We start from the raw sequence: 16192 nt of genomic DNA, 5'->3' as shown, positions 1-16192 counted from the left end.
ATATTAAGTAATACTTTAATTATACTAAATGATTATGTTAATCCACATCTAAGAAAATGGAAGTATATCTATAATCAATAGAAATACTTTAAAAATATTAAAAAGAATCAAATAAAATAACATGAATATATGATCCATTTTTGTTACTTTAAAACAGTCATAAATAAAATTGTCAGTTTTAATATATGTGTAGATTATTTTAAAAAATTTATTCTTTAAGCAACTTTCAATCATCTTGCCAGTCCTATCTTCAGCAGTCACTTTAACTTCTGCTTACATCTTTTTTTAAAAAATATGAATTTACTGAGGAATTTTCTGAAAGAACTTGTTAAGGAATATTTCAATGATTTTTAGAATTTCTAACAATTCTCTAATGGGGACTTTTAGTTAAATTTAGCTAGAATGATTTTTTTTATCATACGACTGTATCTTAAGGAGAAAAAATTCCTATCTTTCACATATTGCTAAAATTAATTTTTTAAATGACAAAACAAATTTTTCAAGTTTATTGGAATTTCACATACCTTCCACTGATAACATCCAGATGTTACACCAGTTGATGCTAACCCATAGCCTTTTCCTCCACTACCATGGGTCAAAATCTGTCCATTTTCCACTAAACAGCACTGAGCCTTTTCTGGGTCAAAGGAAACTTCTTGAATAGGAAGGTTTTCATCTTCTTCCTCTAATTCTCCTTGCTTCTATCAGAAATGAAGCTTTATGAGTTTTTCTGAATAAGCTAACTTTAAGTATTTACTAAAGATAATTGTTTAAAAAAAAAAAAAAAAAAGGTCAGTTACCTGTAACTTCATTTCCTGCTCTTTTTCCTTGATCTGAATTGCATGTTTGGCCTGAGCAATGGGTGTTTCCCACATACAATCCGAGAGAAGGGAAAATAATCGTTCAACAACCTGTTGCATTGCAAAGGGGGAAAAAAGAGAGAAGTTTAATTCCAAAAGAGCAATTTTAAGAATTATCAGAAAATACAAAACACATTGCTTAATATATTACTTTATGCTGGCAAGCCAATCACTTTAGAGGCTTCATTAATTTTTTTCAGGATAATGAAACATTAACTTTGTTAATTTTATTCATTCTACAAAAATATATTGAGCATCTATTGTTATGTGTAGAGGAAGGGGATGACAGGCATTTTTTTACTAAGTTCCTATCATATGTTATACATTATCCTAAAAATTTTTACAACTATTATCTCATTTGATTCTCATAACAACCCTAAGAGGTAGATGCTATTATCCTCTTTTTATAACTGAGGAAACTTTAGAGGTTAAATGACTTTTTATACAGCTAGTAAAGTATCTGAAACTCTTTCCAACTTCAGTGCAGCCTCCATTATAACTAATATCTTGTTATCCTGAAAAGATTAAGGGAGCCTGCAAAACTACCCAATCTATATATAGTAAATAACCTGGACAATCATGAAAACTGAATTAGTACTAAATAACAAGCAGAAACACTGAAAATTACAAATACAAAGAAGCAGATACCACTTAACAGGTGTTAAAAGACACCAAAACCCAAAAGCTAACACTTAACCCACCTCCCAAAAAAGGCACAACACTAAAGGCACTCTCATCTTTTGTAACCTAAATCAGGTTTTGCAAAACCGGATTCACCATTCCTTCAGTACCTTTGCCCTCAACACAGAATCACACACTCCTATCTTTGTCTTCAATTCAATTTACATTTATTTGTTAAATGTTCAGATTTTCATAACAAACTGGAATGCTCAATTTGAAGAAACCCACTCCCTTTGATCTCCCTCTACTACTATCTGTTAAAGACACCTGAATGGACAAAGTAATATGAGAATCTGAAGTTATATTATATTATTTTAATATGAAGTTATGCAAATATCATGCATAATCAGTAGTTGATTTTTACTAACATTATTTTTCTGCTGTATATATTTTTATATATAATTGATATATCTATTTCAATAAATATAAATTCCACATAAATAGGGAATAACTCATTATTTGTGTTTATGTCTCTATAGTTTAGCCCAATCATTGACACATCATGAGCAATAAACATTTGATTAATTTTCATTCATTGTTTTGGAATATTATAAATGACATTTTAGGATGATTTTAAAACTATAGACCTGAGCCATTTGATCATCTTCGACCCCAGATTCACAAGCTGGTAATACAGCTTCAAGGACATGAAGCGCAAGTAATCTGGTCCTTAAGTTTCCCACCAGTGGAATACCTGAAAAAGAAAACCAATGTGTTATTTTCTATTTGATTTTAATTTAGAGAGAAAATTTAAGCTATTTCAAGATAATTCTCTAAATTAAATTAGCTGTGCAATAGTATTAAATATAGTAAACATCTGAATGAGACAAATATGCAATACAAAGTACTTTAAAGCCTATGTTATACCTGAGGAACACTTCTGAGATGCAATGTTAAGAAGCACTTCAGTCCACTTTGGAGAAGCCATTTTTGACTGAATAGCTTTTGATGACACAACTCTTCTCAAAAAAACTAGAAAGTCGCCTAAGTGTAGTTCTGCAGCATGCTGTTTTCTAAGTACAGCTGAAGATTTAAAAGAAAACGATTTTATAAATAACGATTTATAGCCATATTAATCAAATTACCAAATAATTACATTACCAAAGTAGGAAAACTGTTGGCAACATTTTTCTAGAGGAACAAAAGATCAGGGGAAATTATGAAATAAAAATAAACAGGAAAAGGGCCCTATTATTGCTAAATTACAAATTATAGTAAAATGTTATTATCAAAGATATTTGGTATTGGTTTAAAAAAATAAAAATTGATCAACAGGATAGCCCATATAAGCAGACCAAGAATACAATTTAGTATAATAGCCTATATAATGTTTTACAAAGGACACAAAATACCAGAAATTAAAGAAAATCTTTTTTTGGTAACAACTGTTGAGAAAACAAAAATGCACTTTCAAACAAAATAGGCTTAGAATAATACCTTACATTATTTACAACACTGATCTCCAAAAGGACAAATATAAAAATCATATCATAAAAAAATTTAAAAAAGGTTCTTTGCACAACTAAGAATAATAAGTGAATTCATAACTAAGGGAAAGACATGATAATATAGGATAAAATCTGATTATATAAAAATAAAAATTTTTACATTTGTGAAATTAAAGCAACTAGTTGAGTAAAAGAAAATTTTCATAGCAAAAATCTCTGATTAAGTTCTGATCTCCAAGATATACCGAGCGGATAAAAATATATATCATGAACATCCATTCTCTAATGAACTAAGTAGTTAAAAAAACTATGATGATGCAATTTTCTAAAGCAGAAAGACAAGTGATTGATAAGCATATGAAAGAATATTCCAAATCACAAATGACAGAAATATAACTTAAAACAATTTTTGGTTTCAAATAACATCCATCAGATTGTCAAAGATGACAAAAGGAAAAAAATGATGAATGTTGAAAGGTCCCTGGGAAGACAGATACTAACATTTTGTTGTCAGAGCAATGGATTGATACACATGTTCCAGAAAAGAATTTAGCATTATATTTAAGTCACTCAACTGCATTCTTAGATCTAGAATTATTAAAGTAGGCATATATTTCAATGAGGTCAAAGACAGAAGAGAAGGTCCCATGTGCACAAAATGAAATATAAAAGCACTTTTTATAACAGCCAAGAACTAAAAAGAAAACTGGATGCCCCTCACCTGGAGAATGATTAAACAAGGTATATGAATGTAATAGATTTACTGCTATAAGAAATGACATATATGAAGAATTCCAAAACATACAGGAAAACACATACAACATGTTCTTATCAGAACTATTTGCTCAAAGAACACAATCTGACACACAATAGGCGATTAATAAATGCTTATTGACCGACTGAAAACAACACTGAAAAACTTCCAAACTTTGATCAGCAGAGTACCCAATGATAAATTCAAAGGTCTCTCATGGTAAAGCATGTTTATCATCTATTAGCACAAAAGGTTATAGACAACAGGTGTAGAAAAATAAGAATTTTTCGGACATGTGCAATATGTTAATGTGTTTTCCTTGACTTCTTCAACACAAGGATAGGTTCTAGAGGTAGGAAAGGAAATATCATTGATGTTTAAAAAAGAAAGAGAAAATTTAACAAAAAAAAATTTTTTTAAGTCACTTGGTTTTGTAAAATAAATTCTGCCAATCAGGATGCTATTAATAAATGAACTGAACACCATCAATATTAATATTTTTACTATAAATCAAACAGAAAGACAAGCGAAAGTTGAAGTTAAATAGAAGGAAACAGAGTTCTCTCTGGAGAGTGGAAAAAAGGAGTGGGCAGAGTTGGCTCCACTATGCACCAAAATCAGGAGCGCATGATCTTATTTTGCAGTACTTATAAGAAACACAAACAAACAAAAAGAACCATTGAAAATATTGCACAGATAAAAAGTTGGAGAAAGTTTGTTAAGAATTTTACAAAATAATCCAAAACAAAATGACATATACTTCATATTCAATGACTTTGATGTGAATGAATACAGAGGAAATTATAGTAAAAAAAAGTCAGAAAATGTAGCTCAAGTTAAAAGATTAAAGAAGTCGAAAGGTTATAGAATACTCAAAAATCATCATGCCTTATTATCAAGAATACTATCTTCAAGAAAAAGTTACACAGTAACACTATTATTAGGACTGTCCTCCAAAGAGAACAAAGAAAAATGAAAAGAACCCATATGTACAAAAATATGGCAGAACAAGTTGTAGTATATGAAATTAATAAGAAATTATGAATGGGATGGTTTGGGGGAAAATCTAGAAAGACATATAAACTGATGCAAAATGAAGTGAAAAGAACAAGAAGAAGGTCAACGGCAGAGTCAAGATGGCAGAATAAAGGCATGGACTTGTCTGAACTCTTCCAAATTCCCTTCCAAACAACTTTAAAATAATACCTTAAAATGAATACTGGAGAAAAAGAAACAATAAAAGTGCAAAATGCAACAGGTTTTCCAGCCCAAGACAATTTAGAAAAGTGGCAGGAAAAAGATCTGTCTCACTGGGGATGAGAGCAGACTTGTGACCCACAAGCCAGCAGCAGGTCTTAAGAGCAACTGAATCAGCAGTGGCAGTTTTCACAGCTATCAACTTATAGATGGCAAGGAGTCAAGAAATGGGCTGGAAAAATGAGCAAACAATAAAAAAACAAACAAACAAACAAAACTTGATCATAGAAAAATGCTAAAGTAACAAGGAATATAAACTCAAAAGAAGTTAACAAAAATCAAAATTGCTGCATATAAATTATCAAGGAAAAATGTGAATTATGAATTCAGGACTCAAAAAAAGAATTCCTGGAAGAAGTCAAAACAGGTTTTTTTAAATCAAATAAGAGCTATAAAGGAAAAATCAGAAAAAAAGAAATGGGATTTCTACAAGAAAATCATGAAAAGAGAGTCAACACCTGGGAAAATAAGGCACAGAAAAATACTTAAGAAAAAAGATAGATCAAATGGTCAAAGAGACAAAGAAAAATTCATTGAAGAGAAGAACCCTTAAAAAGCAGAATTGGCTAATTAGAAAAAAGAGGTACAAAAATTCACTGAAGAATGCAAAAGATAAATTAACATATTATCTATATCCTCATTTCCAGGATACACACACAGACACACACACAGACACTACCCTTAACAAAAATAAAAGAATTTGATATTATTTTAAATATCTTTTATATACAAGGCATTGGACTAAATAAACATGGGATATTCACATTCAATATATTCAACAAATGAGATCCTTATACTATGCACTTAGTATGATGTAGGTCCTTAATAAATGCTTTCATCTATCATTCGCCAATAAGATACACATAAGTAAACACAAAATAATATGAGGAAAGAGAAAGTATTTATAACTGATATGACTGGAAAAAGTTTCTCAGATACAGGATCTGAGCTACCTTAGAAGATAAGCATTATGAGAGTTAGAAATGAAGGAATGCATTCCAGACACGGAGGACAGCAGCAATAAGGAGCTATTAAAAAAATTTTTATTGTCTTCATCAGACATGCGTCTTAGAAAGATTACTTTGGCAGCAGGAGAAAAAGTGAAAACAGGAGATCAATCAAGAAGCTATTATAAAGATGCATAGAAGAGGTAATGATAGCCTCAAATAAGGTGGTGGTCTTGTGTGGTTCTATGGAAAAGATGAGAAAATGTATCTTCCTCCTTTCACCAAAAGAAATGAGGGGAGAAATTATAGATGTGTAATGTTATATATGCTATCAGATAATAAAGTAAATATTTCTGCTCACCAGTTTTACTTCAATCTTTGTTATAAATGAAGGCTTATCAGGTAGGCAAAGAGAATATATTCAGCAATTCATGAAATATAAAAGAAGAGGACATCACATTAAACTTTTTGAGAAAAATAACAAAATATGAAAAGGACTAATAGAAAAGATGTCTCAAAGGTAGATCAGGGAAAAAGACTAAGACAAGATTTAGCAACTAAATAGAAACTGGAGAAAGAGGAGAGTCAAGTAACTAAAAAGGCTATGGAGTTTTGGGGAAAAAAACAACAACAGATAAGCATGGAGGAAGGATAGGGTTAAGAAAATCACATGATAAGCTATGTTTTGGATATGAGAAATATTTAATGAGTCATTTAAGATGAAGTTATCTACTTAGTAATGTGGCATTGGAATTCAAAAATTTAAAGGAGTTCAAAAGTTTTAAAGATTGGAGATCAGACATATAGATAATAACAATAACTACTCTGTTGATAGTCAAATAGATTTGAATTTTTATATTATTTTAAGGTTTGCAAACTGCTTTACACGTAATCTTTTCCTTGAGTCTTATAACAGCCCTGTGAGATAAGTACAAGCATTGTGAAAAAAAAAAAAAAAAAAAAAAAAAAGGTAAAACTGACAGTAGCAACAGAATGTATATGGGTGAGACTGAAGAGTTTGCCTCCAGATTGAGAGGATGGCAGAATCCTCAACAGTAACAAGGAAGTTAGGAAAAATGGAGATTTTTTTTTTTTTTTTTGGGGGGGGGGGGGGGGGCAATAACAAGGTCAATTTTGGACACGCTGAAGTTAAAATGTCTTCGGAGCATTCAGCTTGAGATGTCCAATAGGCAGTTGGAGTAGATTTGAAAATCATCAGCATAGAGATCATAACCAAATCCTTGAAAGCTAAGTGAAATACTGCAGAGGAAGAAAAGTTCTTTTGAACACCCAAAGTTAACAAGCATAAACTGGATGAAAAACTTGTAAAGTGAACTGAGAAGAAATAGTCATATAAATAAGAGGAGAACTGGGAAAAGATATGCCACATAAACCTAGATCAAAAAGAACATTAAGAGGACAGCAGAGAACCAATTATGTCAAAAGAAACTCAGAGGCCAAAAAAGTATGAAAACTGAGAAATGATGTGGCAATGAAGAGATCATTAGTAACTTGAGTGTGACTAGACTGAATCCTGGAGACCAACTAGTGTGATCTTTTCATTTTATAGGTAAAGAAAATGAGGTAGCCCAGAAAAGCTGTTATATGCCCAAGATCACACAAGTATTAAATGGCAAGGGTGGGATTTGAACCAAGAACTTTTGTTAGTTAAAAAAAAAAAAAAAAAAAAGGAAGAAAGATGAAAGAACTTGAACTAATTGCAGGATGAAGGGAATATTATTTTCAAAGAAGTGGAGAGACCTGGGTATATTCTATAAGTAACATGGAAAGAGTCAGTAAAAAGAGAAGGAAGATGAGGCTTAAAACAATGCTATATAAAGAAGCTATCAACATCAAAAACTTTTAGTTCAAGAAAAGTAAATAAAAACTACTATGTTTTAGTCAAACAAGAGCAAAGGAAGAAAAAAATTTGATAAATGATGAATTAACAAAATGATAAAAATTATGAAAATCCCTATTTGAAGATGCCATGATCGGATATTTAGAAACTAGAATTTAAGACTGACACAGTATTTATCACAATAAATTCAAAATGACAAGATATAAATTATATATAATAAAATATTATAAGATAAAAAGATCAGGTACTTTTTACAACAATGGGATGAGGAAAATTCTTGATCAAACAAATAATAAAGAAAAAATAACATAGAAAACTGTGATTAAATAAAATTTAAAGCCTTTGAACATCAATGAAGACAGAAGAAAAATGGAGTGGGAAAAATATTTGCAAATATCACTAATAGAAATCTGACATCCAAAATAGCGAACTGATTAAAGTAAATAATAGGAAGAGTTAGTTCCCAAGAAATAAATATTAGGGAACAGGAAAAGTTTTCAAAGGATACTTTGAAAATTATAAATTAATACATAAAAATATACTTCAATCATTAAGAGTAATCTAATTAAAACAAAATTTAAATTTCAATAAAAATTGGCAAACATTAAAAAATGTGCAAAGTCATTTTGCAAAGAATATAGGAAGACAAGTATATTAATGCACTAATGATGGAATTGTGAAATAATCCAACAATTCTTAATATCAACTTGGAATTATACAAGAAAAATGTTTAAACTGGTCATGCCCTCTGAATCAGTATTTTCCCATTATTAGACATAGATAACAAATTTTTTAAAAGACCAAATGTATACTAAAATAATAACAATGGTATTCGGCATAGTGATAAAGAACTGGAAATAAAGTGTATGCTATCAGTTGGGGAATGACTGAAAAAAAATGACTAAGAATACAATGAAATATCATTATACAGCTAGAAATGACGAACATGAGGAATTCAGAGAAAACATGGGAAGATCTATATGAAATGGTATAGAGTGAAATAAGTAAATCAAGAGAAAAATAAGCACAATGACTTCAAAGACAACAAAAATGAGATTACACTAAGTAGAAATTGAACTTTTAAAAATGGCTAAAAAAGAGAAAAAACAGAAGTACATATTCAGATAAGAATTCTGAACAAAACATTTTTGTTTAACTATTTTACTTTGTTACAAAAGGGGATTCAATTTGGATAAAGACACAAATCAACTGAGATATCATGACAAAATACATCAATCAAACTTTTTTTAAGTTTAACAATTTTTTAAGATTAACAAAATACCTCTGAAGTCTCTCTTCTCAATATCTCCACAAGGGTCCACCTTTTTTTCTTCCTCTTCTTCCTCTTCCTCTTCCCCTTCTCCAAAGGAAACCATAAGTAGCACACCAGCTTGTAACAACAAATTCTTCAACTGACTACATAATAAATCGAGCAAGGACTGCACTACCTTAGGACTCAGTTTGTCAGCATAGGTCCTAAGGAAGAGGTCAGAGGAAACAATAAATTCAACTTGAAAAACATTTTAATAAAAGAAAGAAAACTTTAGAATATGCAAATATAGTGATTAGGAAAAGCTAGGGCCACAATGAGGCACAATAAAGAAAAATTCTTACCCAGTAGTGATGGCCAGAATCTGTAGCAGCCTTGTACTGGCTACTTTCAAAGCTATGCTAAGCTGAGAAATACCAGTTTTGGGCAACAGCTGCAAAGGCTGCCCTAGCATAGTGTCTGTGCCACATAATTGTGACAGTACATTTAAGAGACCAGTGGAAATTGCCAAAGAAACATCAACAGGTTGGTAGTGAACACTCAGAGCAAAAACTGTTACCAAGAGGAGACGTTGTTGAGCTTCTAAAAAACAAGACAAAAAGTTTAGATGGTAGTCCCTGAGGGTGAAAATAGCAAAGTATAAAATTCATAAAGAATAAAGTGTTAATTTTCTTACAAGTTAGTAATTGAATATTTACTTTACTACTAAGTACCAACTATATGTAAAAGGCATTATTATGTTAGGCAATGAGTATTCAGAGACAAAATCAAAACTAGTTCCTATTCTCAAGGAACATACACTAAACAAAGTGACTTTTATAAAGCACCTCACTTCTCTACCAAACTCTGAGGGTTCCTTCTCACTCAGTATGACTTCCTCCCATTTGACATCCAAATGATCCCAACTTTTTGGCCTTACTATGCTACTGTTCTTCACCCACTTTTAGGGTATGACCATAATGATTTTTTATTTACAGTCTACATCAACCACACTCCATTTTCCATCACCCAAGCCTCTACAGGGGCCATCCTCCATGCTGGGAATACACGGCCTTCCTCCTCATATTTATCTCTTACAATTCCCGGCTCTCTTTCAAGATCTTGATCAATTGCCACTTTCTACATGAAACCATTGTTGACTGTACAAGTAATGTTCCTTCCAGTACTTTAGATCTTTTTTGTACATACCTATATATGTAAATGTTTGCCTTCTTTAAAATAATGTAAGTCCTCTGGATTCTAAACATCTTGGCCTTCAACTGTCTGGCCCACAGAAGAAGCTTAATAAATACTGACTGAACAATTCTACTTGAGGAATGCATCATTTAGACAAATTGTTTCCCTAGAAATTCATTCACTAATGTTACAATAATGGTCAGGAAATCCACATTTGTAAACTTAGGACCAACTACCATTTGTATCTGAAGTTTCACAGGCAGTTTACTCACCAATGTGGTGCTTATTTGCTTGTAGGGCTCTCTCCAAAGTTGCAGACAGCTGTTGATAAATCTTATGTACAGCTACTTGAATTTCAATCTGAATATTTCTCTTAGCTGCTCTGATACCATCCTAAGTTAAAAATAGTAATTTATTTACTCTTTGTTAACAGTAATGCTAGCCCCTATTTTGTAGAAAATGCATTGTTCATTTGTTACTATGATAGTTCACTTTGCCTTTAGACGCTTGTAAACAGGAGAATATAAATCACCTCCCCTTGGGGGCTCTCACCTCTCTGAGAGGTCAGGGATAGCATGACCACCCATGTTCTAAAACAAAAGAAAGCAGGAGATGTAATGGGCTAAGCTGAGCAGATGCACTGAGGTCTGAGCACTTAAGGCTAATTACCAATTGGACAATACTCTATTAGCATATTCTTAGAGAACGAATGGCCCTGCCCCCTCTCTGTGCAAGTTTGATCTGTTGTATAGGAGATTGCATAGAGATTTAGGGGGTGGAGTGTGAATACCAGACGCACAGCTGGCCAGATTCATGTCGCGACTGCTCTCACTTTATATCCCCATTCCTGTTCATCACCTCCACAAAGAATAAAGATCAAGGACTTTTGCTTATCCTGACTCCAGCTGATTTTAAAATACCCTGGGTGCTAAACGTAGTCATCACAATGTGTATACATTATTATAAAATACGTAACTTCAATTCTACCTAATTTTACATTTTCAACATTTCTTGAGATTTCTTCCTTTCCTATAACTTGCGAATATGTGAATGTCTAAAAGATTTATTTAATGAAGAAAAATTTTGTGGGAATGGTTTCCACATAATCTATCTAAGAGTTAACTGATAAATGCTAGAACATCAAAGTTAAATGATTCCCTCAGGATCGTGAATTTAAAGTGTCAGAAGTAAGATTTTAAATGTTCCTAACTCATGTTGTCTCTTTCCCCAATTTATTTTGTCTTTAATGTTTCTTCTCAAGAGATTTTAAGAATAATTTCCCATGCTAAAAGAAATATATATACATCCATAGTCAAAAAACAGAAAACTTCTGCCCAAATAAAGTTAGACTGGAAAATCATTTGGAAAGATTAGAATGCAAAATACTAAAAAGCTCCTCTAAAAATTCTACCCACTTAGACTATGAAAAACTCAGATGATATTTTGTATTTTTAAACTTCTACTTTAGAAAATATAAAATTTGGTTATAAAACTAGATTTTAAAAAATCAAAAAGCACAAGCAAAATTAATACTTATTCTAAGGACATAAACATAAATTGCCTCATACCTGATAATGATGTAATCGCACACTTTCTCCTTTCGCTCCTGCATGTCCTACTGTTCCTAAACCAAAGCATCCAGCTAGAAACTGCAATCTAACTGATGTGAGGAGCAAAGAGGACTGAAATCCTGATCCTTGCCTGCTTCCTGTTAAGGGTACACTTCCTTTTTCCTCCATTCCAGATAGTAGAACCAGGATTTGATGAAGGGCCTCCAAGCGAAGCTTTAAAAACAAATTAAAATGAAGAGATTTTAAGTTTCTTCACTAAACAAAGCAACAAGGTAAAGTCATAAAATAAGTCATTTACCATATTTAAATTTTAATTCTAATATTTCAATTATTTTATTCTATAACAAGAGATCTCACTGTCACACCTGTGACTATTTTCACCAAAGACTTTCTGACAAAGATCTGTAAACATTATACCTTAATATATGAGAAAAAGTCAACTAACAAAGCTCTAAAAAAAGGCTTTACCAAGGTAGGTAAAATGGAATATTTCTGGCTAAAATTTTCTTGCTAGATAATATTCTAATAGTGCAATTACTCTGTCCTTTTTTATTCAGATATACTGGCTAGGCCTCCAAAGTCCAATATATACGTCCATAGCTATAAATCAGTATCCATTAAATCAGGGAAGTCTCATTTTTATTAAATATTCAGCTAAAGATCTATTAAAGTCATCCTTTTAAGTTTCAATTCTTGATCAAATAAATTGTTTTTTTTACTCAGTAAAATTATAATGGGAGCAAAGGCATATTTTCTACATGCCAGAGTTCAATTCATGTTTCAAAAATCTAAAACAGAATTAATTAAAAAAAAAAAATCCAAGATATTTTACCTCTGCCCTTAGCTGCTGCTGTTCCATTGCGATGATTGAGGCCTGGGGACTCGTGGACATACTTTCCTCTGGTTCTTTAAAACCTGGGGCATTCCCCACATCTCCACTTACAAAGCTGACAACATTTTCAATCAAAGTATGAACTCCAAGTGCCTTAGTAAGGTCAAAATCATATTCAAATGAGTAAGAGGAGCTAAACAACCAGTCTCTACTGTGTTTCAGGTGAGTCCAGGAGTCACTCAAAGGTTCCATTTGACTGTGTACAGGTCCTACATGCACAAATAATAAGTCTATATCAATTCCAGTGTGTAATAAACATATTCTGAAACTAAAGATTGAATGTTGCTGCTATCACAACCAGTGAAAAATGGATAGTCATGTTTTAAAAACAAAAGCATGCATTAAGTGAATCCAAGCAACTTCAATTAAATTAAAGACTACAAGCAATGTAATAAATTAAGAAAAAAAAATCCTGCTTGTACTACTATATAATCTTATAAGCATTATAGCAAAAAGCTGACAAAAGAAAAAGACTGAAGCTGTTCTCAAAATGTTTAGCTTAAAATCAGAACACTAAATAAAATAGCGTTTACATAGCGCTTTAAGGTTAGCAGAGCGCTCTGCAAACATTTTATTTTATTCTCAAAAGGTTTGAGGTAGGTGCCATTATTATCACCATGTTGCAGATGAGAAAACTGAGGCAGAGAATAGATGACTTGCACAGAGAGTCACAAAGTTAGTAAGTATCTATAACTGAATTTGAATTTGGGTCTTCTTGATACCAACTCTACCATTCTATTTACCTAGTTGGTTCTAATACTGTTCAGTAAAACAAAAATAAATACAATAAAGGAAAATTCAGTCCAAAAGGAAACACCAAGTTTGGACATACTGGTAAGACCCTGTTTTAATGAAAGGACTTTCTTAACAGTATCATTTATAAAAATAAAACAGCCCAATATGTCTCTATGCTTTGTACTGAAAAAATGAAGAGTGAAGAGTAAAACTAAGACAAAAAGGACATGTGTCAGTTTTTTTTTTTAATTTATACATGGAATATCCATTTTAAATTAATTGTATATAATGTGTATATATTTATGTGATTTAAAAAATACTATCTGCGGCCAGCAAATAGTAATTCCAGAATCAAGATTATGAGAGATTTACCATGACATGATTTGTGTTTATCTAGTGATAGGACAATGTACATGCTAAGTGAAATACCATTCATTTTACCATTAAACATTTTCTAATATGCTCTTAAATTACTTAAAGACTTTAAATAAATATTAAAATTCAAGAGCACAAGAGAAAATGTCATGGAAGTTTCCAACATCAATTTTAATGTGTGTATAAAGTGTCAATTTATCCTAAGCCTATACAAATTATTGTAGTTGCGGAATTAATTTCAAAATATTACCATATTTTTCTATTAGGAATGCATGTAAAGGCAACAAATGCAAGAGGCAAATACATAAGTTGTATTTGTCACCATAATTTATGGAAAAGATTTGAGACGTAAAGTTAACTATCTTCACACTATTGAATTCACTACCTTCAAAAGGAAGTGAGTCAATGTCATTTGAAGTTCAAAATTCTATTTCAAGATTAGCAACATTCATGTGTCAACAATTTCATTCGAAAACCCCTAAAACTGTTAGTGCTTAAAAATAAGCTATTTTTTTAAAAGTACTAAAAGTTATTTTCAAATAATTTATGTGCATCCTGATATAATTTTCATTCAGTTGCAAGTAACTAGTTTGTAATAAAAAACTTAACTGCTTTCTAGATTTTGAAAAGAACAAATAAAAAAAGTTTATTAAGAAAAAAGTTAAAAATATTTTGCAAACTCAATTTTTATTATGTAGCTAAACATTTATACAAATGAGAAAATAATGGGGTGAAAATATGCATTAATATGAATATATAATCTAACAAATAATAAAGGATAAATAATGCTATGAATGTGCACAAAAAAATACATTCCTTTTTCTTCCACCCCAAAATTCAGAGCAATATTGTTCTGGTCCCTTATTTATGTTCTGATTTGATTTTTCAACAAATTTCAGAACTTCAATTTTTTAATACATACATTTATTATCTAATGATAAATTTAAGGTACATAAGAAAAATTTACATTTAAATTCACACAGGTTTATTACAATATCGCTATCTGCCTTTACTCTGCATGCTAAGGACCACTGGATTTTTCTATCTATCCTGTAGTTAAAATCTATATGAGTCTTTCTTATCATTAGAATTAACATTCCTAGAGATATAGAATGAATCATTTTTCTTTTGCATCCCCAGCACTTAGCAGAGTACTTTCCACATGGTTAACACTTTTTCAATTTTTTCATAGAACAGAGATCTGAGCAATCAGGCCCTTTGTTGTGAGCTCCTTCTTCTCCCCCTCAATCTCATCTCATGAAGAGTTTTGAATGCCCTGCTAACTCTTGTTATATAACTGGTGATCTCATAAGCTCCCATAAGTCCTGCCCCAACATTTCTGTAGACCTCCATTTTCATATTCCTAATTGTTCTTCAGACATCTTAAACTGGATGAACAATAGAAATATCTTAAACTCAACTTGTCTAAAAATGAACTCATTATCTTTCCCAATCACTCACCTTCCCCTATTACTACAGAAGGCAACACCATTCTCCCACTCCTCAGGCTTCCAGCGCCTTACTCCCTCTCTCACTCCTCACCCCACCCTCCAAACTGTTGCCAAGGTCTGTCCATTTTACTTTTACAACGTTCTCATGGATTTGCCTCCTCCTTTCCTGACAAGGTCATCACACTAGTGCAGGTCTTCAACGCTCTGTGCCCAAATCACTGCAATAGCCTGCTGCCTGCCTCAGCACTACTCATCCTCCATCCAGCCACCAAAAATATATATTTTTTCTAACCATCGACCACATCACTGCTTTACTCAACAAACTCCCATGGCTACCTATCATCTCTGTGATCAAATACAAAATCCTCTGCTTGGCATTCAAAACTCTTCATAACCCTAGTCTCTTCCTACTTTTCCAATCTTCTCCCAGCCATGTACTCTTCAACCCAGTGACAAAGGCCTCTGACTGATCCCTGACCAAGATGTTCCAAGAATTCTCTCAGCCTCTCTTACATTCATGGAATGTTCTTCTTTCTTATTTCCACTTACTGGCTTTCCTATCTTCCTTTAAGTCCCAACTAAAATTCAATCTTCTATAGCACAGTTTCTTAAACCGTGATTCAAGACGCCATATAGAGTTTTATAACCAAATGTGGGGGGGTGGGGGGTGGGGGGTCACAAATTATGATTTATTGTCAGCAAATGTTTGATTTGTATACTGATATATCCAGTCAACATATAACAATTTCTCAGGTGAAAAGGGGTCAAGTGGAAAAAGTTTGAGAAAATAGCCCTGTTCTATAGAAAGCTTTTTCTAACCTTACTCAATTCTAGTACTTTTTCTTCTCTTATTTCCTACTTAAATTCTATGCTATTTGAAACTTGTTGTCTACACACCACCAGATTGTCAGCTC

At 31.9% G+C, this 16192-nt stretch overlaps 1 protein-coding gene across 1 annotated transcript in view; it reads right to left on the bottom strand.

Annotated features, from left to right (window-relative positions):
- The window catches only part of HERC1 (HECT and RLD domain containing E3 ubiquitin protein ligase family member 1), a 187947-nt gene that overhangs the window by 79449 nt on the left and 92306 nt on the right, over positions 1 to 16192 (bottom strand). Inside the window, exons 26-34 of the mRNA XM_051980891.1 lie at positions 12658 to 12926; positions 11823 to 12038; positions 10527 to 10647; positions 9423 to 9660; positions 9091 to 9284; positions 2409 to 2564; positions 2129 to 2235; positions 801 to 911; positions 525 to 701 (exon numbers count right to left, since the gene is read on the bottom strand). Of these exons, the coding sequence (XP_051836851.1) occupies positions 525 to 701; positions 801 to 911; positions 2129 to 2235; positions 2409 to 2564; positions 9091 to 9284; positions 9423 to 9660; positions 10527 to 10647; positions 11823 to 12038; positions 12658 to 12926 (1589 nt within the window). The remainder of the gene's footprint in view (positions 1 to 524; positions 702 to 800; positions 912 to 2128; positions 2236 to 2408; positions 2565 to 9090; positions 9285 to 9422; positions 9661 to 10526; positions 10648 to 11822; positions 12039 to 12657; positions 12927 to 16192) is intronic.

Source organism: Antechinus flavipes, chromosome 2 (assembly GCF_016432865.1).
Source record: "Antechinus flavipes isolate AdamAnt ecotype Samford, QLD, Australia chromosome 2, AdamAnt_v2, whole genome shotgun sequence".
NCBI classification, from domain to species: Eukaryota; Metazoa; Chordata; class Mammalia; order Dasyuromorphia; family Dasyuridae; genus Antechinus; species Antechinus flavipes.
This window is presented reverse-complemented; position numbering and strand designations above follow the sequence as displayed.